This window comes from Lolium perenne, chromosome 3 (genome assembly GCF_019359855.2).
Source record: "Lolium perenne isolate Kyuss_39 chromosome 3, Kyuss_2.0, whole genome shotgun sequence".
NCBI lineage: Eukaryota > Viridiplantae > Streptophyta > Magnoliopsida > Poales > Poaceae > Lolium > Lolium perenne.
This window is the reverse complement of record NC_067246.2, coordinates 173,384,783-173,410,472: the sequence shown is the minus strand read 5'-3', so window position 1 is coordinate 173,410,472 and position 25,690 is coordinate 173,384,783. Positions and strand designations below refer to the sequence as shown.

At 45.4% G+C, this 25,690-nt stretch overlaps 3 protein-coding genes and 1 pseudogene across 4 annotated transcripts; 2 read left to right on the top strand and 2 right to left on the bottom strand.

Moving 5' to 3' along the window:
* Window positions 1-9,886: 9,886 nt before the first annotated feature.
* On the top strand, window positions 9,887-10,446 carry LOC127318381 (uncharacterized). Its single transcript, XM_051348861.1, has one exon. It carries the CDS (start codon window positions 9,923-9,925, stop codon window positions 10,262-10,264), a length of 342 nt encoding a protein of 113 aa, XP_051204821.1. The 5' UTR covers window positions 9,887-9,922; the 3' UTR covers window positions 10,265-10,446.
* Window positions 10,447-12,073: 1,627 nt separating this feature from the next.
* Window positions 12,074-13,172, top strand: LOC139837604 (uncharacterized; annotated as a pseudogene).
* A 4,802-nt stretch (window positions 13,173-17,974) lies between these two features.
* Window positions 17,975-20,608, bottom strand: LOC127318345 (uncharacterized). Its single transcript, XM_051348823.2, has 2 exons — window positions 18,960-20,608; window positions 17,975-18,656 (listed from the first exon to the last, which is right to left on the bottom strand). The coding sequence occupies exons 1-2, from the start codon at window positions 19,356-19,358 to the stop codon at window positions 18,498-18,500; spliced, it is 558 nt and encodes a 185-aa protein (XP_051204783.1). The 5' UTR covers window positions 19,359-20,608; the 3' UTR covers window positions 17,975-18,497.
* Window positions 20,609-20,836: 228 nt separating this feature from the next.
* On the bottom strand, window positions 20,837-25,063 carry LOC127318344 (peptide deformylase 1A, chloroplastic). 2 transcript variants are annotated; one of them, XM_051348822.1, is made up of 5 exons: window positions 24,630-25,063; window positions 24,433-24,522; window positions 24,265-24,332; window positions 23,863-24,138; window positions 20,837-21,192 (listed from the first exon to the last, which is right to left on the bottom strand). In XM_051348822.1, the coding sequence occupies exons 1-4, from the start codon at window positions 25,011-25,013 to the stop codon at window positions 23,898-23,900; spliced, it is 783 nt and encodes a 260-aa protein (XP_051204782.1). In that variant the 5' UTR covers window positions 25,014-25,063; the 3' UTR covers window positions 20,837-21,192; window positions 23,863-23,897. The 2 variants fall into 2 exon arrangements, with proteins under 2 accessions (XP_051204782.1, XP_051204781.1); XM_051348821.1 differs by lacking the exon at window positions 20,837-21,192 and having other exon boundaries at window positions 23,634-24,138.
* Between the last annotated feature and the right edge of the window lie 627 nt (window positions 25,064-25,690).

The following is a 25,690-nucleotide window of genomic DNA, read 5'->3' as shown; positions in this document are numbered from 1 at the left end:
TAAGTCCTAGGATGTGCCCGATCTTCACGGATTTGGATGGGATTTGTGGGGGAGGTGGATGAACACGAAGAACGTGAGTGGATGGCGGGGAGGATCGAAGATGCAAACGCAACACACACACACACACAACCGGTTGTTCTTCGTTGGCCCGATACACCAACCCAATGGAATTGCAAGAAAAAGACCCACAAGGAGTAGAATCCCTCAGAAAAGATTGGCAATAGCAATCGATAGAGTTCCAAAGAGGAAAAGAGTGCAAATAGATAGAATTGCAAAAGCAAAAGATCCAAAACACTAGAATTCCTAGAATGGAAGAGATCAACCGCCTAGAAGAGTAGATAACTTCGTAGATTCGTAGATCTAGAAGGGTTTTCCGCGGGAAGGAGCATAGCTCATGTTTTCTCTTACATCAAGTCTAATCTCAGATCTGAGCCAACAAGGCTATTTATAGGTGGGGGCGAAGAGGTAAGTTACACGCTGAAAAGTGTTGTTGTGCTGAAATTCGATGGGGCGGAAGTTCCGGTCATCTTGGGCGGAAGTTCCGGTCAGGGGCGGAAATTCCAGTCTTGCGGGGCGGAAGTTCCGGCCAAGTTCCGGCCTTGTTCCGGAATTCCGCCATTGTCCCGCAGTAACATCCAGTATGGTTTTCGCGGACTTTCGGAACTTGGGCGGAACTTGGGCGGAAGTTCCGGCGGGCGGAAGTTCCGGTCCTCTGGGGTGGAAGTTCCGGCTGGATCCTTTTTCCTGGGCGCTGGAAGGCATCTTGAGGGCATCTGGCCGGAAGTTCCGGTCCTGGGGGCGGAAGTTCCGGCCTGGGCGCTGTAGCTCCATCTTCCTCATTTCCAGCTCTCTCTCCATTGGCTTGGTCTCCATGGCTCTCGTCTTGGTCGATGTACCTGATTGAACATAGGGTATTGGCATGAAGTAGCAAGCCATCCAAAGGGGTATCAAAAGCATACGTGGAGAGGAGCGAATTCACCTCTTGGCGTAGGGCTTGGGCTCGAGCTCGTGTCATTGGACCACGAGGAGGGCTTGTCGGTCTTGAGGCGGTGGTGTCCGAAGGCCACCCCGTATCATCTCCCCCCCTTGGGAAAGAGTCGTCCTCGACTCGATGTTCTCCTCATCGCCATGATAGGGTGAGAGGTCGGACACATTGAATGTGTTGCTCACCAAGTACTTGGATGTTGGTATGTCGATGACGCAAGCATTGTCGTTGATGCGCTTGAGGACCTTGAAGGGACCATCGCCTCGGGGCTTGAGCTTGGAGTTTCTTTCTTGAGGGAAACGGTCCTTGCGAAGATGTATCCACACTAGGTCGCCTTCATGTAAGATCCGTGCCTTTTTCATCATGTTGAGGCGTGTTTCTTGGCGAAGAACTTGTTGCTCGATTGTTGCCCTTGTATCTTCATGTAGCTTCTTCATGTATTGTGCTCGCTTGTCGATGTTTGTTTACTTGCTCGTGTAGTGGACGAGGAAGGAGGTCAATCGCCGTAGGTGGTTCAAACCCGTAGACAACCATGAATGGGCTTCTCATTGTTGTAGAGTGCTTGGCACGGTTGTAGGCAAACTCCGCATGCGGAATGCAATCTTCCCATGACTTCAAATTCTTCTTGACAAGGATGCGGAGAAGTGTGGAGAGGCTTCGATTCACCACTTCGGTTTGTCCATCGGTTTGTGGGTGTGAGGATGACGAGAACAAAAGCTTGACGTTGAACTTGGCCATTAGTGTCTTCCAAAGGTAACTCATGAACTTGACATCTCGATCCGACACAATGCTTCTTGGTACACCGTGGAGTCTCACAATTTCCCTAAAAAACAAGGAGGCAATGTGTGAAGCATCATCCGTTCGGGAGCATGGTATGAAATGAGCCATTTTAGAGAATCGATCAACCACTACAAAAATTGAATCATGACCATATTTGGTTCTAGGCAATCCTAGCATAAAATCCATACTTATATCGGACCAAGGAGCATGAGGAATAGGCAATGGTGTATAAAGACCATAGGGGTTGGAAGTTGACTTAGCTTGTAAGCATGTTGTACACCGTCGGCAAAGGCGCTCCACGTCGCGGTACATTCGTGGCCAATAATAGTGAGTGGATAGCATGGCATATGTCTTCTCTCGCCCAAAGTGTCCCATAAGACCACCACCATGCGATTCTTGTAAGAGCAAAAGGCGAAGCGAAGACATGTGAATACAAAGTTTGTTGCCCTTGAACAAGAATCCTTGGTGCAAATAGAAATCATCGATGCCCTTCTCACTAGAACACTTTGCAAAGATTGGGCCAAAGAAAGTATCGGAGGCATATAAGTCTTTGATTTCATCAAGACCCAAAACATGGATATCCAAACGAGTGAGTAAAAGGGTGAGCTTGCGGGAAAGAGCATCCGCAACAACATTGTCCTTGCCATTCTTGTATTTGATTGCACATGGAAAGGACTCAATGAACTCAACCCATTTTGCATGTCGTTTGTTCAAATTGTGTTGACTTTTCAAATATTTCAAAGACTCATGGTCGGAGTGGATAACAAACTCTTTTGGCCAAAGATAGTGTTGCCAAACTTCAAGAACACGAACCAAAGCATAAAGTTCCTTGTCATATATAGGATAGTTGAGGCGTGCGCCATCCAACTTCTCGCTATAGTATGCCACGGGTTTTCCATCTTGCATAAGAACTCCACCAATACCGAGTCCACTCGCATCACACTCAATCTCAAAAGTTTTGGAAAAGTTTGGAAGAACAAGAAGTGGTGCCTCGGTAAGTCTCCTTTTCAACTCATCAAAAGCTTTTTGTTGTGCCTTGCCCCACACAAACGGAACATTCTTTTTGGTAAGTTCATTCAAAGGGCAAGCAATGGTGCTAAAATCTTTCACAAAACGGCGGTAGAAACCGGCAAGTCCATGAAAACTTCGAACTTGACCAACATTGGTAGGAGTGGGCCAATTGTGGATGGCCTCAACCTTGGAAGAATCAACTTCAATACCATTGGCGGAAACCACAAATCCAAGAAAAACCAACTTGTTTTGAGCAAAGGTGCACTTGGGAAGGTTTGCATAAATCTTCTCATGACGCAAGATGCATAAGACTTCTCTCACATGTTGTACATGGTCCTCGAGATTTATGCTATAAATGAGAATATCATCGAAATAGACAACCACACTCTTGCCAATGAGAGGTCGCAAGATGTGATTCATGAGTCGCATGAAAGTAGATGGCGCATTTGAAAGACCAAATAGCATGACAAGCCATTCATAGAGACCAAGTTTGGTCTTGAATGCCGTCTTCCATTCATCACCTATTGCCATGCGAATTTGGTGGTAGCCACTACGCAAATCAATCTTAGAGAAAATCGTGGCACCACTCAATTCATCAAGCATGTCATCTAAACGCGGAATGGGATGGCGGTATCGAACGGTAATGGCATTGATGGGGCGACAATCCATACACATTCGTTGCGTCTCATCCGGTTTAGGAACAAGAATCACGGGAACCGCACAAGGGCTTAAGCTTTCGCGAACATACCCTTTTTCGAGGAGGTCTTGTATTTGGCGTTGGATCTCCTTTGTGTCTTCTGGGTTGGTGCGGTAGGCGGCGCGGTTTGGTAGAGGGGCGCCCGGTATGAGGTCGATGCGGTGCTCAATTCCTCTAAGCGGTGGGAGTCCATGAGGAAGCTCGTCGGGGAAGACATCTTGGAACTCCTTCAAAAGAGACAACAAAGACGAAGGAAGTGTTGTTAAGTTGTTAGTCTCCGAAGAGGGCCCCTTGCAAATGAGCACATAGTGCAATATGGTGGATGGGTTGTGGTGCAATTCTCTCATCTCACTCTTGGTAGCTATGAGGACACTCTTCATCTCACTCATATATGGCTCGTGGCGCTCACTTTCTTTTTGGTGGGTCACTCTCTCATCACTCATCTCACTAGTGATGGTAGCTTCCTTAGCCCTCGCTAGAGCCTTTGCATTGTCCGCAATTACTTGGCTAGGAGTCATTGGGCGTAGGATGAATGTCTTGTCGCCGACCTTGAAGCTATAGGTATTTGTGTAGCCATCATGGCTTGCTCTTTTGTCATATTGCCAAGGGCGACCAAGTAGCATGTGGCACACCGTCATGGGCACTACATCACAATCAACGGTGTCTTCATAGGCGCCAATCTTGAAGGATACGGAGACGGTGTGTTGTATCTTGACGTTTCCATTGTCACTTAGCCATTGCACATGGTAAGGGTGGGGGTGTTTCCGGAGTGTGAGGTTGAGCTTGGAGCATAGTTCGGTGCTTGCAAGATTGTGGCAACTCCCTCCATCGATGATAACCTTTATTGACTTGCCATTGATTCCGGCTCTTGTTTGGAAGATGTTGCACCTTTGATCTTCATTGGGGAGTGCATGGGTTTTCAATACTTTGGTCACCACAAGGGACGGGCTTGAATCATGCACACATAGGACTTGCTCTTGGTCTTCCAAGTCATCATCTTCATGATTGGTTGCGGCTTGTACCAAGGCTTCATATTCACCTTCACTCAAGTACTCCACATCTCCATCATCTCGAGTTATCATAACTCTTGTGTTCTTGCATTCAAAGGATTTATGTCCTTGAGCTCCACACTTGAAGCAAGTGATGTTACTAGATCCCGTGGAAGCTTTGGAGGACATAGTTGATTGATCCGGCTTGAAGCTTGTTGTCTTGAAGGCACTCTTCGTTTGCTTGGGAGGATCCTTTGGAGCAATAGCACTTGTGTTCTTGATGCTTGAGGAGGTGTTTGTTACATTTCGCGCTGCGAAGAAGGACTTTGTTTTTGCACTTGCTATGTCTTCTCGCACTTGGCGCTCGGCTCTTGTAGCTTGGTGAAGCAACTCAACCATGTTGGTGTAAGGCAAGAACTCCACTATTCTCTTGACGGGAATGTTCAATCCATTCAAAAATCTTGCCATTGTTTGCTCTTCTCGCTCATCCACATTGGCACTCATCATTGTCATGTGCATCTCCTTGTAGTATTCCTCAACGGACTTGAAGCTTTGCTTGAGTTGAGTAAGCTTGTTGAAGAGGTCGCGTTTATGGTGGTTGGGCACAAAGCGCTTGTGCATGACTTCTTGCATCTCTTCCCATGTGTCAATGGGCTCTAGATCTTCCTTGTCACGCTTCTTGTTCACTTCTTCCCACCAAACATTTGCATATCCTTCAAACTCAAGTGATGCCATGGCCACTTTCTTTGCTTCGGAGAAGTTGTGGATGCGGAAAATCTTGTCAACCTTGAGAACCCAAGAGAGGTATGCATCGGGGTCTTCTTCTCCGTGGAATTTGGGCATGGTGAATTTGAGCTTCCCAAAGATTTCCTCTTCATTGCGGTCATTGCGTCTAGGAGGTGGTCTTGCATCATCTTCATCCTCATTATGGTTGCGAGGTTGTGGGGGTTGATCCTCATTTTCATTGCGGCGGTTTGGAAGAGGAGGACGCCTTCCATGAGGTTGTCGGGGGTGTGGTATGACACTAGATTCACTTGAGGCGTCTTCTTCATTTTGGTGCCTTGCTTCACCTTGATGAGCATGAGGTGCTTGACGAGCTCGATAATTGAGAGGGTTGTGTCTTCTATTGTCCCTATTGTTTCTTCTTGCGCCATCATCTTGCGGAGCATCAATATTGATGATTTGGCGTTCTTGGTTCACTTCTTGGTCGCCGTCATGAGGTGGGTTCCTTTGAGCATTGGCCACTTGAGATGGGCGCGGTTGCCCTTGTTGTTGACGTGCCTCTTGCTCATGGCGAAGACGTTCTTGCTCAGGTGCATGAAGGAGAGCTTGATCATGACGAAGACGTTGTTGTTCCTCTTCGAATTGAGCTTGGCGATGTGCTTGTTGTAGTCTCTCTTGTTCAAGTTGAGCACGTGCTTGCTCCACATCTCGAGCTTGTTGTTGAAGTACTTGAGCATCCACATTATGGTGGTGTGGGTCTTCATTAGAAGCATGGTAAGACGGGGACGAAGCTCGGTGTCTTGAACTATGAGAGCGCAAAGACCTTGAGTTTTGGCTTCGGTTGTTGGCGATGTTGGCAATAGCTTGTTCAAGGCATGCCAACCTTTCTTCTTGCCTTCTCATGCTCGCCATGTTTTGTTGACCTTGAGTAGCAAGTGTGGCCCTCATATCATGGCCTTGAGCATCAAGCTTGTCATGGATGTCTTGCACTTGGACATTGAGGTCCCTTCTTTGCACTTGAGCTCGTTCTTCATAGCGTGCAACGGTCTCATCGATCCTTGCCGTGAGGTCATGGATACTCTTGTTGACGGCTTGAGTAGCTATCCAATGTTGGTGCCGTGTCATCGGTAGTTGGTTCCCCTCTCCACTAGACATGGTTACAACTAAAACAAGAACTATGTTGTGGGGGTTAGAGGAAAGCTCACAAGTAAGTCAAAGACTCACAACAAAATTGGAAAGGTGTATCAAGGTGAGGAACAACCGGTTACACACACAAAAACAAAACTCTATATGGTGTTAGGTACGGATGTGGAAAGCCAAATGGAAGAACCAAACGAAAAGTCTATTGTCAAAAGTGGGTAAGATCCAAAATTCACAAGTCAAAGGCGGTGATCACAAAAGGCATACACAAGGAGGAACACACGCGTGGGACAAAATGGGGTTAGCGCGACTTGGAAAATGAGCAAGAACAAAATGGTCCTAACGAAGACTACTAGCTCGGTGTCACGCTAACGCAAGAGAGACCGTGGCTTGGTTGCAAAATTGAGAAGCAACAAGATTTGTGCAAGACGCCTCTCTTCTCTTTTCTCTCTTTTGCTTATAAGCTTTGGACTCTTTTGTGTATAGGTGTCACTCACACACTTTTTCTTTTTCTTTTTGTATTTTTCTTCCTTTTTTTCTCACTATGTAAGGATACTACTATCTATGTAAGTATGTCACACTCCTTTTGCTTATCTTTTCACACGAGCTTGCTTCGAAGCTTTGCTCAACACACGCACACCCTCACGGTCGGGACGCTTGCGCAATGCTTCGCAACACTAGAAAGCCACTCTCGATAGGAAAGGTACGCAAAAGAGGCTAGGGCTACAAGTTAGGAGCAAGTTATACCACTTGATGATGGTGGCCGACGATCTTGAACTTGCTATGGTGGAGGTGTCAAATGAACCGCTTGGATCCTCGGGGTGCCGTCGTCGTTGTCAATGTTGCGGAAGCTTTGTGGTAGCTGAAATGGCACTCAAACCGAAGTCCAAACACAAGGGGGTTAGTACCAAAACGAAAAACAAAGGTTGCTGTCAAAATTTCGGCCAGGCGGAACTTCCGGTCCCGGGCGGAACTTCCGGTCCTGCCGGGCGGAACTTCCAGTCGCAATCAGATCTGCGGGCTGTTCGTCGATTTGGGCGGAAATCCGGGCCGAAATCCTTCGAATTCGAGGAAAATTTGGCACTAAAAGCTGTGGGAAGGTGGGGGAATTGCAGATCAACACCAAAGACAAGTTTCTATTGGAGCAAAACCACCAAAAACTCAACAAATCGCGAGATCGATCCAAGGCCAATTTGGGGCTATTTTTTGGGAAAAAAATTTGGAATTTTTTTTGGGCGAAATTGGTGGAATTGGGGGATGTGGGGGTCAAATCCGTGGCAACCAAAGAGCTGCTGATACCATATGATAAGGACTAAGTCCTAGGATGTGCCCGATCTTCACGGATTTGGATGGGATTTGTGGGGGAGGTGGATGAACACGAAGAACGTGGGTGGATGGCGGGGTGGATCGAAGATACAAACGCAACACACACACACACAACCGGTTGTTCTTCGTTGGCCCGATACACCAACCCAATGGAATTGCAAGAAAAAGACCCACAAGGAGTAGAATCCCTCACAAAAGATTGGCAATAGCAATCGATAGAGTTCCAAAGAGGAAAAGAGTGCAAATAGATAGAATTGCAAAAGCAAAAGATCCAAAACACTAGAATTCCTAGAATGGAAGAGATCAACCGCCTAGAAGAGTAGATAACTTCGTAGATTCGTAGATCTAGAAGGGTTTCCCGCGGGAAGGAGCATAGCTCATGTTTTCTCTTACATCAAGTCTAATCTCAGATCTGAGCCAACAAGGCTATTTATAGGTGGGGGCGAAGAGGTAAGTTACACGCTGAAAAGTGCTATTGTGCTGAAATTCGATGGGGCGGAAGTTCCGGTCATCTTGGGCGGAAGTTCCGATCAGGGGCGGAAGTTCCGGTCTTGCGGGCCGGAAGTTCCGGCCGAGTTCCGGCCTTGTTCCGGAATTCCGCCATTGTCCCGCAGTAACATCCAGTATGGTTTTCGCGGACTTTCAGAACTTGGGCGGAAGTTCCGGCGGGCGGAAGTTCCGGTCCTCTGGGGCGGAAGTTCCGGCTGGATCCTTTTTCCTGGGCGCTGGAAGGCATCTTGAGGGCATCTGGCCAGAAGTTCCGGTCCTGGGGGGCAGAAGTTCCGGCCTGGGCGCTGTAGCTCCATCTTCCTCATTTCCAGCTCTCTCTCCATTGGCTTGGTCTCCATGGCTCTCGTCTTGGTCGATGTACCTGATTGAACATAGGGTATTGGCATGAAGTAGCAAGCCATCCAAAGGGGTATCAAAAGCATACGTGGAGAGGAGCGAATTCACCTCTTGGCGTAGGGCTTGGGCTCGAGCTCGTGTCATTGGACCACGAGGAGGGCTTGTCGGTCTTGAGGCGGTGGTGTCCGAAGGCCACCCCGTATCAATACCCTCATAGCCGTCACTTTTAGACTCGGATTTTAACTAGATTAAAAGTTAGCCAATTGCTGCAACTTCGTGTACTTCTTTTGAGGCCAACGCCGAGAACAAGAACGACTATTCAGAATCCCACTTTTCAATAAAGCTTTCATATTTATCCGCAATATCTTGAGTGCATTATTAGTTCTTAATTGTTCTCGATTTCAGGTAGGAATTAAGATCCTCGGCCGATCGTTCACCCACAAAATCAGTAACTCCCGGAGATTGTTCTAGCAATTGCATTGGCGTACGAGCTTTGCACGTGTAGCCGGACCGTCAAGCTCTAACTCCACCAACAAATCGAATTATCCTTGTCTCGTCGAAAGATCGAACACCTTTGCCCTATCAAAGAAAAAGGCATATGTCATTTGGACCTCACCTGGACTGGTGCGGGCCAAGATCTTATCTTCTCGAGCAATTGATGATATTTAGTTAAATTTTAACAAAAATATGTTGATTAGAGAAGACACATGATACAACAGAAAATAAATAATAACACACCGATGGGTTTAACCCATCAACTGCTAACTCTTTGGGTTCATGTGTCCATAGTCCAAAAGTAATCGAAAATTTGGAAAGTGATTTTTTGGCACCTAGGTACCGCGGAACCCGATTAAATTTACTCTACCACTAAAGTTACATAGTTACTTGACCACTAAGTTACAAAACTTTTCGGAGAGGAGAGTTTCCTTGTCTATTTATCTAAAACTTGTGATTTTTGTTTAAGCTACATAGTTTCGAATTTGGATATAAAAATTGACATGCGCATACATACGTGCATCCTCTACATGAGAAAAAAAAAGTTATTTAAAAAATTTGGAGGTCTGAAAATACGGATTTTTGGGCCGCGCACATTAAACCTGGTTCATTAGGACCTAGTGCTGCTGCGTATTTTCGGGAAATTTGCTCAAAATAAATACGCAGTGGGACTGAGTTCAAGTTGTAGGCTTTGTGTAGCTGGAGGTGGAGGGTTAAGGCAACGTCGGTAGTTTGGTGTGTGCCTTGAGAACGACGTAAACAGAAACAGCTAGCCGCTCCCTCCAAGAGAAGAAACCGACTGCGAGTGGGATCCCAATTCCAAGTCGGTATGTATCCGTAGCGGCCAAGGTACCGCACGCCTATAACTAGGCTCCCGTGTCGCCGCGCAGACCAAACCGACAACACAAGCCAAGGGAAAATCGAGCAACGATGCGTCGGGAGGGACGGCAGCGCGGGTGGGTGCGCGCGTACGACCTCTGCCTCTGGCTGGAGCTCGAGCAGGAGCCGGATGAGGACGGCAACTACCAGCCGCGCCGCCCGATCTCGGCCCACACGGCCGTGCCGGGGACGGCGATAGCCAACGGCGGCTTCGTCAGGGCGCCGCGGAGGCCCACCAACCACTCCAAGCCGTCCGGCATGTACAAGCCCCCCGGCGGCAAGGGCGACGGCTCGTCGGCGTCGGGCAAGGGGAGGCACAAGTTCTGGCACGACGAGCTCAAGACGTACTACCTCGAGCTGGCGGACGCCGTCGATGGCTATGGCATGGATTAGTTGTACTTCTCGTGCATGATGGCACTCGCACGTACGAAGCGGCGTCGTGTTTGACAGAGCTAGCTAGTAGTGGATGGATGTGTAAAGCTGCGACTTTTAATCTTCGTTGCTAATTCCGTTAATAATTATGAGACTTTATCTTTTCACAGTACAGTAATGAGAATTTCTTGTTCAAGCGCAAATCTAGTGATGCATATAATGCAAGTCACCCTTTCGACATTTGTGTTGTCATTTTTTTTTCTTTTCCAAACAGCAGTGGTGCATTTCATCAATATTACTCTCTCGGTCGATATTACTCCCACTGTTCATAAAAAGTTATTGCATATTGTTAGTTTGATCTCCACGTACGACCCAACGGTCGTACGACCCTATCTCGCGCCCTGATCGGGGGCGCCCAACCACGTCTGGTTGGTGGGCCCCTGTCGCCAGCGCCACATATAAAAGAGGTGGGGGCCGGGGCACGGACGCCAAGGTTCGTCCGCTGCCGTCCTCCCCACCGACACACAAACCCTAAGCCACCCGATCTGGTGAGGCGCTGTAGCGGCGGGAAGCTCCACCGACATCACCGCCGCCCCTCCGTCGCCGCCATGGCGAGCTCCTCGTCTACCAAGACCGACGGTATGAACCCCACTGTTTTCCCCTCTAGTGCTAGTCCCGGTTAGGCTAGATGCAATTACTCACTAGATGCTACAACTAGAGGTCCTAGAAGTCTAACAATGGTATCAGAGCATGTCTAGTTCGTTCATCTAGTTGAGGTAGATCTCATACCGGGATAGAATCAAAGATCCAAACAGAGAAGATTTTATTCGACGGCAAACCTTAACCCTAGATCGGATCATCCCGAGTAGAACATGGATTAGACAAGAAAAAAAAGGGGGGACAGAGAGAGGGAGGCGGCACCCATGCCGGCCTCCACTTACCGGCGTCGTCCGGGAAGCAGCCTCTGCCTCCGCAGAGGTGCTGTGCAAGGGCACCGCGGCCAATCCGCTCGACGGCGGCGCGCCCACCCGCAAGGGGAACGCGCGCACCGGCGAGAGGGTAGGCTACGGCGCCGCCTTTCCCCGCCTCCCCGCGGGCCTGCGCGACGGACCGCTGCGGCGGCCACCGTTTCTCCTCGTCTGCCTCGCGCCGCCGTTTTTGGGTGTGAGAGACGGGGCAGGGGGAAATGAGAGAAGGGGCTAGGGTTTGGGGGCTGTCCGGCCGGTTTTGTGTGGCCGAGATCGGCGCACAGCCGTCGGATTGCATCCGACGGTCCGAGCCGCCGGCAGCTGCCCACGGGCCAAAGTGAGAGCAGGAGAGGCCGGGGCCGGTTGCTGGGCCAGGCCCGTCCGGCGACGCGGACTGTTTTCCGCCCTCCTGCGCGTTTTCTCAACAGAGACAGAGCCCATCTGGGCTGTTTTGGCCTGTTTTCTTTTGTTTCCAGTAATTTCTCTGTTTTTAATTTTCTGGAAATAGTTTAGTAATAAGAATAAATGTGAGATATGAATTTTTTCCAGTGGGTTAAAGTTCAAAAATTAAGTTAAGTTTCCGCTGTGTTAGTTAAGTTGAAGTCATATTTTATTGTTTCCTAATTTAATTGGAACCAACGGGAAAATTGAATTAGGAAATGAGAGTTAATTTTGAGTATGATGATTTTATTTAATGACCAACGTTGTTAATAAAATTGTATTCCGCAAGATTCAGAATTATCATTATTGGTTCTATTTCTGCCCAACGGTGATGTAGAATTAATATTGAGAAGTGCCATGTTTTAATTTGACCAACGTTGAATTAACACATTTTGATGAAAATTTTGTTTCAGGAAATCCTATGAGTTTCATCTCGGCTATTGAGCCCCTCAATGGAGGGAACTATGGCTCGTGGCGAGAGAAGGTTGAGATGGGGCTTGCTTTGCTTGACCTCGACTTGGCACTGATAGAGGCTTGTCCCATAGAACCTAAGGACCCCGTAAGGGGCGACAAAGAAAGTGAAGATGACTTCAACAAAAGGGTCCTTGACCATGGACCAAAAAGAATGAAGTACGATCTTGATCGTGCTAAGTGGGACTCGTCCAACAGAAAGTGCTTGATGGTGATCAAGAGCTCCATTTTGGAGGCTATAAGGGGAGCAATCCCACAAGCAGTGACACCGCTAGTGAGTACCTGAAAAAGGTAGAGAGTCAGTTTACTGGGTCTTCCAAGGCCTATGCTAGCACTCTCATAAGAAAGCTTGTCACTACCAAGTACACTGGTGGTGGAGTAAGGGATCACATATTGAGGATGAGCCATATGTCTTCCAAGCTCAAGTCTATGGAGATGGAGCTTCCAGAACAGTTCGTCATCCATCTGATCTTTGCCTCACTCCCAAAAGAATTTGAGACTTTTGCTGTGAACTACAATGCACAGCCAGAAAAGTGGGCCATTGAGAAGATGATTGCCATGTGTGTGCAAGAAGAAGAGAGGATCAAGGGGCAATCTGGTGATTCTGTCAATTACCTAAGCCCAACCAAGAAGAGGAACTTTCAGAGTTTTCAGAGTTCCAAGCCACAAGGGAAACCTCAGTGGAATCCTCCTCCACCTAAGCCGCATGGCAAGGCTCAAGATCACCAGCCGCATGAAGAGGTGGCCAAGGACACTTGCAAGTGGTGCAAGGAAAAGGGCCACTACCAGAAAGACTGTGTGGCATTCCTGAAACATCTGTGCAAGAAAGGTGAGGATTTAATTACATTTGTAGATGAATCCTTATTTTTAAGTTATGCAAAATCTACTTGGTGGATTGACTCAGGTGCAACTGTTCATGTTGCAAATTCATTACAGGGATTCCGTATGAGACAGACCCTGCAAAGAGGAGAAAGATGCATTAAAGTAGCAAACGGCGTCCAAGCTGAAGTCGAAGCCATTAGAGATCTCCCATTAGTATTAGCTAATGGCTTTGTACTTTTATTAGTAGATGTGCTTTATGTACCCTCTTTGCATCGGAACTTAATAAGTGTATCGCGCTTAGATGATGATGGGTTTGCTTGCCATTTTGGTGATGGTCAATGTAAGATCAAGTTTAATAATGAGATTGTTGGTCTTGCCTTCAGACAAGACAAGCTTTATTTATTGTCACTTTGTGATGAGAATGTGAATGTTTTAAGCGCTGATAATGAGAATGTCTCCACATCCCTGAATGAAAATAATAAGCGGAAGAGAATTGATGAAGTCTCTTCGAAATTATGGCACTGTCGTTTAGGCCATATTTCGAGGGGGAGAATAGAACGCTTAGTAAAAGAATCAATCCTTCCGCCTATGGAATTTTCGAATTTAGAACAATGCATCGATTGCATTAAAGGAAAGTATGTAAAGAACATAAAGAAGGGCGCCAAAAGAAGCACAGGAGTTTTAGAAATAATTCATACGGATATATGCGGTCCGTTTCCTGTGAAATCTGTGGATGGCTATGATTCCTTCATAACATTCACGGATGATTATTCGCGTTATGGTTATATTTATCCAATTAAAGAGCGTTCAGAAGCATTGGATAAATTCAAGATATTTAAGGCTGAAGTAGAAAATCAGCATAGCATAAAGATTAAAATAGTAAGGTCTGACCGTGGTGGGGAGTACTACGGTCGGCACACCCCATATGGCCAAGTTCCTGGACCTTTTGCAAGGTTCCTACAGAACATGGCATAGTTGCCCAAGATTCTACACCGGGCGAGCCTCAACGAATGGAGTAGCTGAAAGACGAAACCGTACCCTGATGGATATGGTGAGAAGCATGTTAAGTTACTCCACTTTACCGGTTAGTTTGTGGATGGAGGCGTTAAAAACCGCTATTCACATACTTAATCGAGTTCCTAGTAAGTCGGTGTCTAAAACACCATATGAATTGTGGACTAGTCGAGAACCTTCACTCAATTATTTGCGAGTGTGGGGCTGTCCAGCTGAGGCTAAACTCTTTAACCCGAACATTGGGAAATTAGACCCTAAGACAGTAAGTTGCCATTTTATTGGCTATCCAGACAAGTCGAAAGGTTATCGTTTCTATTGTCCAGACAGACTCACTAAGTTTGTAGAAACGAGACACGCTGTGTTTCTGGAGGATGAGATGATCGTGGGGAGCACGGTATCCCGAGAAATCAACCTTGAGGAGAAGCGGGTGTATGCACCCACTCCGATGATCCAGAACCTTTTTTCTCGATACCCGCTGCCGCACCGACACAGACGATGTCATTGCGACACCTGTTGTTAGTTCTCCTGTGGCAACAATGAATGAAAATAGAGAGAATGTTACCACACATGAGGAAGAGCTGCAACAGCCCCACATAGAAAGTGCGCCAGAGATTGAGAACCTTAGAAGGTCTCAAAGAGCAAGAAAGCCAGCTATTCCTGACGATTTTGAGATCTATGTCAGTGAAGCAGTTCAAATGGAGGGTGATCCCACCACATTTGAAGAAGCCTCAAGAAGTGCTCATTCATCGAAGTGGATTGAGGCCATGGTTGATGAAATGAGATCAATGAGTAGCAACAAAGTCTGGGATTTAGAAGAAATTCCTAAAGGAGCCAAAATAGTAGGTTGTAAATGGGTCTACAAAACAAAGTGTGACTCTAGAGGGAATGTTGAAAGATATAAAGCACGACTTGTTGCAAAAGGTTTCACTCAAAGAGAAGGAATAGATTATAATGAGACATTTTCTCCGGTCTCATGTAAGGATTCTTTTAGAATTATAATGGCTTTAGTGGCACACTATGATTTAGAGTTGCATCAAATGGATGTAAAGACGGCCTTCTTAAATGGAGACTTGGAGGAAAATGTTTACATGGCACAACCCAAGGGTTTTGTCATGGAAGGAAAAGAACATATGGGATGCCGTCTGAAGAAATCCATTTATGGGTTAAAACAAGCCTCCAGACAATGGTACTTGAAGTTCCATGAGACAATTAAAAGTTTTGGGTTTAATGAGAATAGAGAGGACAATTGCGTATATGCAAAGTTTAAGAAAGGGAAATTCATTTTCCTTATCCTATATGTGGATGACATTCTGCTTGCTAGTAGTGATGTTAGTCTACTATTGGAGACGAAGAACTTCTTGTCCTCGAATTTCGATATGAAAGATCTTGGTGAAGCTTCATTCGTTCTAGGAATTGAAATTCACCGAGATAGACAAAGAGGGGTTTTAGGATTATCGCAAAAGGCATACTTAGAGAAAGTTCTAAAAAAGTATGGTATGCATGCGAGTAATGCCACGCCTGCTCCTATAGTCAAGGGCGATAGATTTGGGGATTTTCAATCTCCCAGGAACCAATATGAGATCGATCAAATGAAAGCGGTTCCATATGCTTCAGCTGTCGGAAGCCTAATGTATGCTCAAGTATGTACGCGCCCAGACTTAGCTTTTGTTACCGGGGTACTTGGGAGATTCCAAAGTAATCCAGAATAGATCACTCGGAAAATGGTGAAGAAGGCATTGCGTTATGCGCAAGGCACGAAAGGCCTCATGCTAACATATAGAAGAACTGATTCCCTTGAGATAGAAGGGTATTCGGATGCAGACTTTATGGAGATGTAGATGACAGAAAATCCACATCAGGTTATGTATTCACTCTCGCAGGTGGAGCTATATCGTGGAAAAGCTTCAAGCAATCTATCACGGCACCGTCCACGATGGTTGCTGAGTATGTAGCATGTTATGAGGCATCGGGGCAGGCAAACTGGTTAAAGAAGTTTATACCCGGGTTGAGAGTGGTAGACAGCATTCAAAGACCACTTAGAATGTACTGCGACAATGAGCCAAATGATTTTATGCTCACAACAATAAGTCAAGTGATGCTGGCAAGCACATTGACATCAAGTATTATGTTGTGAAAGATAGAATCCAGGATCATACCATAAGTTTAGAGCATATAAGCACAAAGAGAATGCTCGCGGATCCGCTTACAAAAGGCTTACCACCCAGTGTGTTCAGAGAACATGTAGCCGGCATGGGTTTACGGGAAAGCCTATGATACCTGGATATTAAGGGCCTAGAGGAAGAATCTATTTTAAAATGGAAAGGTGTGTAGTAGCTGTTGAATCTGATGGTGCGTAACTGGCCATCATGACGAGACATGCTCTATATGCTAATCTGTGATAAAATGGATACCAAGAAAAGTATAAGTCTAAGATTAAGATTAAAGTAAGATGAGATCAAGGGGGAGAATGTTAGTTTGATCTCCACGTACGACCCAACGGTCGTACGACCCTATCTCGCGCCCTGATCGGGGGCGCCCAACCACGTCTGGTTGGTGGGCCTGTCGCCGCCGCCACATATAAAAGAGGTGGGGGCCGGGGCACGGACGCCAAGGTTCGTCCGCTGCCGTCCTCCCCACCGACACACAAACCCTAAGCCACCCGATCTGGTGAGGCGCTGTAGCGGCGGGAAGCTCCACCGACATCACCGCCGCCCCTCCGTCGCCGCCATGGCGAGCTCCTCGTCTACCAAGACCGACGGTATGAACCCCACTGTTTTCCCCTCTAGTGCTAGTCCCGGTTAGGCTAGATGCAATTACTCACTAGATGCTACAACTAGAGGTCCTAGAAGTCTAACACATATTTGTCTAGAATCTAGATAGCATCTAAGAAGTCGTTTGGAAGCCAGGTTTTCATTTCGTTTGTAGCATTTTGAAATGAATACATGTATTCATTTCATTTATATTGTAATTTCAGAAATGGACACTTGTTTGGTTGCCACAGGAATTGCAAATGACAGCAGAATTCAATATTGAATTTGTAAATGGCTTTCATAGAGAAACACAAATGACAGGTCTCAGCTTGGAATTGTGTTTACCCATGGCGTCATTTTGCTGGATTTCCTAAATAAAATGACGACCCAATTCTGTAGCAACCAAACAGCCCACCTATGGAATTCCAAAATGAATTCCAGGAACCCAAATGATGGATACCAAACGACTTCTAAGTGCAATTTAATGTATTACATTCGAATTAAGATAAATCTGCGACATCCTTTTCTAAATGGAGGAAGTAGAAGAAATAGTGGCTCGGTTTATCAGAAAAACTAGGCCACAAAATCACACAACATCTAGCGAGCACCAAAGGACGGCACAACAACACAAAAAGGGCAATTCAACTAGAGATCTCATGAAAAGAACAAACTAGTATGAGAAGGATCGGAGAAAAAAGAAGGCGATCCCAGGTTGCTAGGGTTTCCGTCTCTTCCAGCACTGACGGGAGGGTTTCCCGTTTCTTATTTTATATTTGTAGTGCATTCTTCAGGATGGTGAGACAGTGGCGATATCGTCTCCCCCTCTTCCCCGCCCTATTCTTGCTTCGATGGTGGGGTGGTGCACCTGGCATTGGGGAGGACATGTGGAGTTGTTTGCCCAGCCGATATCATGGGATCTAGTTGGTTTTCATGTTCATTGGTATGGGTTTTTAGGTTTGACGCTTCCAATCTAAAGTTCTCATCATTGGTAATAATTGTTGCTCTGGTGCCCTGGTCCTTTAGAATTTTAGCACAACGACTTCATGATTGTCTACTATAACAAGTTTTAATACGACAAGTTTTGTCTGGCTCCGGTGATGGAGGCGTGAGGACGGCGACACACCTTCTCACTAGAGGATCCAGTGACCTGTTTGTGATTTTTATTATACTTCATAATCGGTAAATATATCAGCAAGGCACAACACCTCCCTGCCGAGCATCCTGCCACAAGGCGATGAGGCATAGCACTGTTTCACCACATTCGATAAAAAAAAAGGTAAACAATGTTGATGATTCTAAAAAATCAAAATCACAAAGCAATGGACCTAATACGACTGTCCATGGAAGAAATGTTAAGAACTCTTCCTGTTAAGCCTGTCGATTGATTGTCACATGCTGCGTGACAGAATTTCTTGTTCCAGCTGTCTAGTACTGAACGGGAAACCTTTTGATTAATCTACAAATGATGACCAAGTCATGCCCTGACTGAGACGACTCGATCTACTAATTAGGAATCTTACAACGTGATCCTGACGGTGATCGCTGTATCTTGTCAGAGCTGTCCATTAATCATCGCCTTTTTTCAACTGTTAATTCAATATACAAGTGCAGAGCATTACGGTGCCATGTTCAGTAGTTGCACCTCACAAATAACAACCATATAGTTGAGGTTGGCTGGCTCTTCTGTTCCCAACCTCCAACCTCACAATCATATCCTGACTATAACCAGTCACCATGAAGGTGAATGAGTAATGGGACAGAGATAATAAGCCATCTTATTGCAAAGGCTCAAGATGCTGACACTTTTCTGATCTTGGTTTTGAATAGCATCACGATGATCTTGTCCATGGAGAAGTAGAGAAAGCAACCTCTGGAATGTGTCACGAAAGAACCGTAGCTTGTACCGACGATGCAGTGCCATGTAGGACCATACACTTTATCAAACTCCTGTTAGGTATCAAACAGAATTGATAAGCCATGTAGCGTCCACTTAAAAGCACAGTGTAGGAAAATGGACATCAAGAATTGAAGAGAACAGCATATGAAGTGAAATTAATTAAGGTTTATGATGGGCACACCCAACATGATAACCGTATGCATTTCAACATTCCCGCTGGTTACAGCCTATCTAAATTAGCAGCTTCTGAACTTGGTTACAGAAAAACTGAAATGAAAATAAAATCAAAGATATGAAGATAAACTTTTTTCGAGATATAACAAGCGAAAGATCAATATTTGCATAGAACTCACCTTCTTCACGTCATGGGCCACCTGCCTTGAACTGAACTTGTCCAAGCTATCATGGGATCGCTTAGCACATCGGAATGCATGCAACTGCATGAATGGTGGCATGTCTGCAGCCATCACCTTCACCCCCAGCACCGCAACAACTTCCTTCATGTTGATCTCCATCTCCGGCATCGATTTCCTCCCAGGTGCTATGTCAATGATCTCCCTCTGTCCCAGACCAGGCAGATGCACTCTAGACTTCTCAAGGCAGATATCCTCATCCTTCTGAACCATGGCGGGATTTGGAGGCTTATCCTCAGAGGCAACAGCATGTCGTGTCTCTTTGACAGTTCCCCTCCATCTCCCACTGAACAGCCACTGCTCCGTCTTTGTCCTCCTGCTACCATTGCGGGCAGCCATTGCTAGCTAGATGATATATCTCCTATACTACTGGTGTTCAGTTCTGGATCTCTATGAGTGTTCCTCCCTAAGCCATTTATATAGCAGTGTTGGCAATGACACAGGCAAGAGGAATCCTATAGTGCCGGTACTAAATTATTAATGGATCATGAGTTTGGATCCTCTGCAATGATGAGTGGGTATGGCAAGGGACAAAATTTTATTTACACATAATAAACAGCACAGGCCATGTGCCTCCTGCCTTGTTCCGTTGTTTGGGTGCCCTGTATGATGAAGAAAAGCTAGTGCATAGGTTAGTTGGTGCATTAAGGCCAGATTTGAAGGATCCCAATGCCTGAACTGTATAACAGAAAAGAACTACAAGTTTCAACCACCCCACTATGCCGCTCAGTTAGTATATTATGGGTGTCAGTACTTTTTTGAGCCAGTGTAGGGGAGGCCCCGACAGTAAATTTTATCAAAAGAGAAAATATGTACAAGAAGGAAGAAGGGAATGTACAAAAAAGGGCATATCCCAAAGAAAATACAGAGCGTCTAGCTAGGCATTGAGGGGTGTCTAAAGTTGTAAAGTGCCACATATGATCAGTGGTTATCCGGTTATCCCATCATTGAGAATTTTCTTTGTCAAGACTAGGAAAATCATTTACACCGATTTCATATCTAACACTTGATTTCATGCAGTCCAACCTACTTTTAAATTTTTAGTTCAATGACAGGACTACGGAACAGACACCAATGATAACAATTATTGGACAACTAGCTTCTATATCACAGAAAGTTCAAACAAAAGAGGAAATAAAATGTCTGTTTATTGTGATCTGTTACACATGGTAGGCAAACTAAAACCATAAGTTCTAAATCATACTTATCTCTTCTCACATTTGGCAGCTTTCTTTGTTGAAAGTGATCATTACAAAGCAATCTCAACAACCCCATAATGCTTACATTTGTGTTATGTTCCTGTATTCTCTTGCTCCCTCTAATGAGGCTAGTTATGTTATGGCATCTGTTCCTGTCTATGGTACTGAATATTCTTGCCTCACACTGGACGTACGCTCCAGCTGTTCTATGCTCCTAAAGCACAAAAAAAAGGTCATGTGCCAGAGCATTCATTCAAATGTGATTCCATACCACTATGCCTGCAGTACAGAATTACATCTGTCATTTGCTCTCCCACTCTTTCTTTAGCATAACCAGCAAATTGTCATTTGGAACAAAAGAACTTTCAAACGGAATTTTAGCAGCATATATCTGCGCTGTAACTTATATTGGAATTGACATTGTTAGTAAATGCTAACTTCCTATTCCTAAGGGACATGTGAGCAAGTGTCACTAAGCTGTCATCATTAATAAACTCTGCATCCTGCAGGTTGAAGTCCCTCTTGTTCTCTTGCGTCATGATTCAATACCATATAATCTCATAATTGTTTCCCACTGTAAGGAACATAACCACTCCCTTTGTTATGTGGGGACAGAAGTACAAGAAGAAGAGCCACCTCTTGCTGCGCTCAGCTGACAAGGCCACACCAGGGAAGGCGCATCTGCCTTCTTGACCCCAAGTTAGGACTTACTAAATTCCAAACATAAAAGTTTGCATTCCATGATTTTAAGGGTTCTCCACCTATCTATATAAGGAGATTCCTAGATATCAAACAAAGGCCGACTAGAATTTAGCCCTAGTTTCTCCCATCTCTCCCTCTAAATCCAAGATGCACCATCCGCTAAACCCAGCCATACGAACACCTCCAGCCAGCTGCGCCATCTCTCTCCCTCTAATCTATGAGCTGTAACACCGTTGTCCGGAACTCCTGATTGTAGTGGAGTTCTTAAATGCCTGTAGAAGATGTTAGCAGAAACACTATATTTAGTACTTCCCAGATACAATGACAAAACAACTGTTCACAAATTATTATTGTACAGAGTGTTCATTTTGTAATTTATCCCTCATATCGAAACTTCTAGTTTTCTCGTCTCCAAGGACCTTTCTGCGCCTCAGATTTTCAGTCTAAATTCCAAATGGATAACCTTTGCCCACCCATCAATCCATCTCGAATAGATGCATAAAGTTACTGAAATTGACCTATTAAAAATATTATATTATGTCATAATTATTTTACAAACTTAAATTGTTTTCTGGAACCATGAATAGCACAACATAAGGATGTTACATCTACCATGGATTTGATCCCTTTGGGTAGTTTCATTTGAACTATATCAAGTCTCCATAATAATCCCACACAAAAAAGTCTCCATATGCTAACAAAACGGGACCGACAACAGTTAGCTAAACTAATGAATCAAACATAATGATCCATGAGAAAAGGAAAAAAAATAACCAAATCACCATAAGCAATCTGAGCAATTGAACTAACCACGAAGTGGTACAAAAACCTTCATGGTTATTGAGTGCCGGGCAGTGCTTCTATGCTCTTCCACGACGTGTTTGCATGAAACACAAATTAGTTAATCTAAGGGCATCGTGAGTGTATTATTTTCCCTACTAGTATAGTTTTAGTGTTTGTCAAGGAATAACTCTATATGTAAATAATATAATATTATTTGTGAACTCGAACTGATGGGCCAAAGTGTTCTTTATGTCTGAAGTCTGAACAGCAGTTTTAGAAAGTCTCATGATTCTTGCAGCAACCACAGTATGTTCTGAATTGCTGAGGAAGAAATGCAGCTCTAGGGGAATGAAAATTCAGATTACTTCTCAAAGTGGAGACATGTGTTTCAGTTAATTACAATATGTTAGGAAATCATTGTGACGAGTAAAAAAGTGAATGTTGCATTTACTACAAGCATTATACTCAGCTCCTCAATTCAGCATGGCTTGATGAGTCGTGGATAACCATATGTCTGTACAACATTTAGACAAGGTTAAGAAACTCAGTTTCTATGATCTTGCAGAAAAATGGAGGATTGTCAATAATATGAATACATGATCCCTTTTATTTCGATTTGGAGCACTATAACACCATTGTAGAGCTAAAATTGTTTATATTTGACGATGGTGGTCCAGCCTTACGCATGGGCCAAAAATGAAAATTGTACTTGTTCATCCACTTTGTGCTATCGAAACAAATCAGAAGAATGATTATATAAGCCCATGAGAGATTGTGTCACATTAAAATACAATTTTCAGATGCCCTTTAGCACCAATAAAATACTTGCAAAAGAAATTGGTATCCTTGTCCCACCTAGTTTTCATGATGTGTAAAGTTGTGTTTGAATCACCTTGACCTCCTATACCTAGATCAGAAATTGTATATGTCTGTCTTGAAAAATGCAACCTTTCGCATCCGACATATGATGAGGGCATCTGTAATGACATGCCTCTTCCAGCTAATGTCTAATTCAAGTAGGACCGATGACAAGAGCTCGTGCCAAACAACCTGAGCAACAGGTGAATCCTCTCCCAGTCGAGTCGCTTACTAATCTATATATGAATGGGATGCTACTTGATGCATCAACTTTATGCATCCCGAGGTTCGAGATGGATGAAGGAGAACAACCCATGGGCATGACCCGGGTATATGCAATGGAGAAGATAAACATGGAGCATATACCCCTGCACATGTCCTAGGTGTGCAAGCTGAACAGAGAGGACATACACCTGGACAATGCCCAGGGTCATCAGAGAAGGCAAAGCAAATTTCAGTTATCCAAGTAGGCTTTTGTAATACGCCAAACACTTAGAACAATACCTAGGCATGTCAAAGTGTGGTTACAGACCTTACGGTCATCCAGAATCGAGAATTCATTGCCAAGACTAATGCTGAGCTGGGAAGGACAACCTTTTTCGAATTTGCACTCTTACCATCTTTGTTGATTCAATTTTGCATGCCCAGTTCTGTGCTTAGGGTGGTAATTGCCCCTATTCCTTTTCATGCCTCGCAGTGTTCTTCCTAATGTTGAAGCCTTTATGTTTTGCAGTTTTTTTTTTTTGTAAAAAAAATGAAAGGCCCATCTTCGCCTTGTTATCTGACCTATCTCAGTAGAAGTACTTGCCTACAGCTCATTTCTTTCTTTAACATGGAAGGACATACTGCTTTGACATATACCTATACTCTCAAATTGTTGTTATCTTGAAATTAGGAAACTAACGTTTGATCTATCAATTTAAGCAAGCCTCCCATACCTAGCCTCCCGTTTTGTCCCAAGTGCTTACCATGTCCTCAAAAACGGACGCGGATGCAGATCTGGAGAGGAAATTTCGGAAATTATGTGTAGCATTTACATCCCTACCGATGGGACAACGAGAAAGAAAATATGTAGTACAAGGACAAAACGACAATTTCTTATTACACAATGACATCGTACAAATCATCGACCAATTACCTTTATTAAAGGAGTGTTACAATTGGTTGACAACTAGATATACAAGGCCGCATACATAATGACATCGTACAAATCATCTACCAATCATCAACCCAATCCAGAGAAGCACAGATGTGATATTGTACTGGAATAAAAGAATGCAAATACTAGGAAGACCAATTACCTATACTTGAATAGAGAATTGGAATGGCATGAACGCTATCGTGCACCTAAAGGAGGGCATCCAGTGGCAAGCGGAAGATCCAAGTTATCAACCGTCCTGAATGTCCTGGGAACCATTTTGTCAACATACAAAGTGCCTTCAAGGTGATCACACTCATGCTGCAGGATGCGTGCCTGCCATCCTGAAGCCACCACCTTAATGGGGCGTCCATTTCGGTCCAAACCCGAAACCTCAACATCTAAATGTCGCTCAACGACCGCCCTATATCCATCAACACTGGCATGCGCATAAAACAAAGTATGAGGAAATATGCACAGCATGTACAATGCAATTTCTCTTTTGTATTCATAGATGAGATATTACTACTAATAACCTTTTAGTAAGCAATATACGAATACATACCTCAGACATCCCTCGTAGAAACATGCACTTCTTTTACTCGTCTTCTTAAGCTTAGGATTGATAATAACCTGTATCAGGGAGAGAAGGAATTTTTTAAAAAAAACAAGGCATGAGAAGGTGCTCATTCCTAACAGTAATGGGGCAGTTCCATGCGGCAAATGTACCGACAAGAAGATCAAAGGGGCGGCGATCCTGCGCTTCAATGTCCTTCTTGGGAGCATAGCTGATGAATTCTTGGGTGTCCTCCAGGACAATAATCTGTCATTGGTAAATATAACAGGTTGAGAAATGTGGCGTGGTCCTGGGTCTTTTAGGACTGAATATAATCAAGTGCAGATAACAGGAGAGCAATGCAATGCAAGGACCTTCAAGGGGACGCCGATCTGTGGGGCGGCGAGGCCGACGCCGGGGGCCTTGCGCATGACGGCGATCATCTGGTCGATGATGCCCTGGACCTTCTCTGAGGACACGTCCCTCGAAGCCACCTCCTGCGCTGGCTCGTGAAGCACGGGGTCGCCGGCCTTCACGGTCCCTGGCGTCACCGTCATCGCCGTGGGCGCACCGCCGCCGCCCTTCCCGCCCAGCAGGCCGGACAGCCAACCCCCGCCGCCCGCGCTGACCCTCACACTCCTCCAGCGCCTACCGCCGGCTGCTCTACCAGGAGCAACGAAGGTAGGAATCGACGTGGTGGGGGCGCGGAGAAGCGCCGCCGCAGCGGTTATGGTGAGCGGCCGGAGGAACAGTACCATGTTCTTCTGCTGTAGATGGGGTGGATTGGGTGAAGGGTGGAGGCGATTTACACACAAAATAGCCCAAACAGACGGACCCTCCGGTCCAACTATTTCACCTATCTAACCCTCGCGCCCCTCTTATGGGCGTCACACATGTCAGTGTGGCGCCCGTCCTGTCGGCGCCACTCTCCTAGCCGACGTGGCGCCCTCGACGCTAAGCTGGTGCGCCGATCCGACGTGGCAGCATGTGTTGCGCTCCTCCCATCGGCGCCACACATGCATTTGTAATTGCCCAAAACATACTGTAAGACAAATCGTCTGGGACCTAGCCGTTTTGCGACCCTGTTTGTGTGGCGCCGATGCCACGGGCGCCGCACCTCACAGTGTGGCGCCGATGCCACGTGCGCCACACAAAGAGGCTCGCCAAAACGGCTAAGGACTAATCGTCTAGAGCCCTGGATGTTTTCGACCGAAAAGTTAATATAAGTTGGCATGTGTGGCGCCGATGCCACGGGAACCACATAGTGCAGTGTGGCGCCAGTGTGAAGGGCGCCACACATTGACTTGTGTTAAACCAATGAAAAATCCTACCATACTCTCACAGTTTTGAATACAACATTGGACAGAATTCTTGCCTTACTTAATCAGTTTTGAACACAATAATAGCAATTTCAGAACATACACATATAACAATT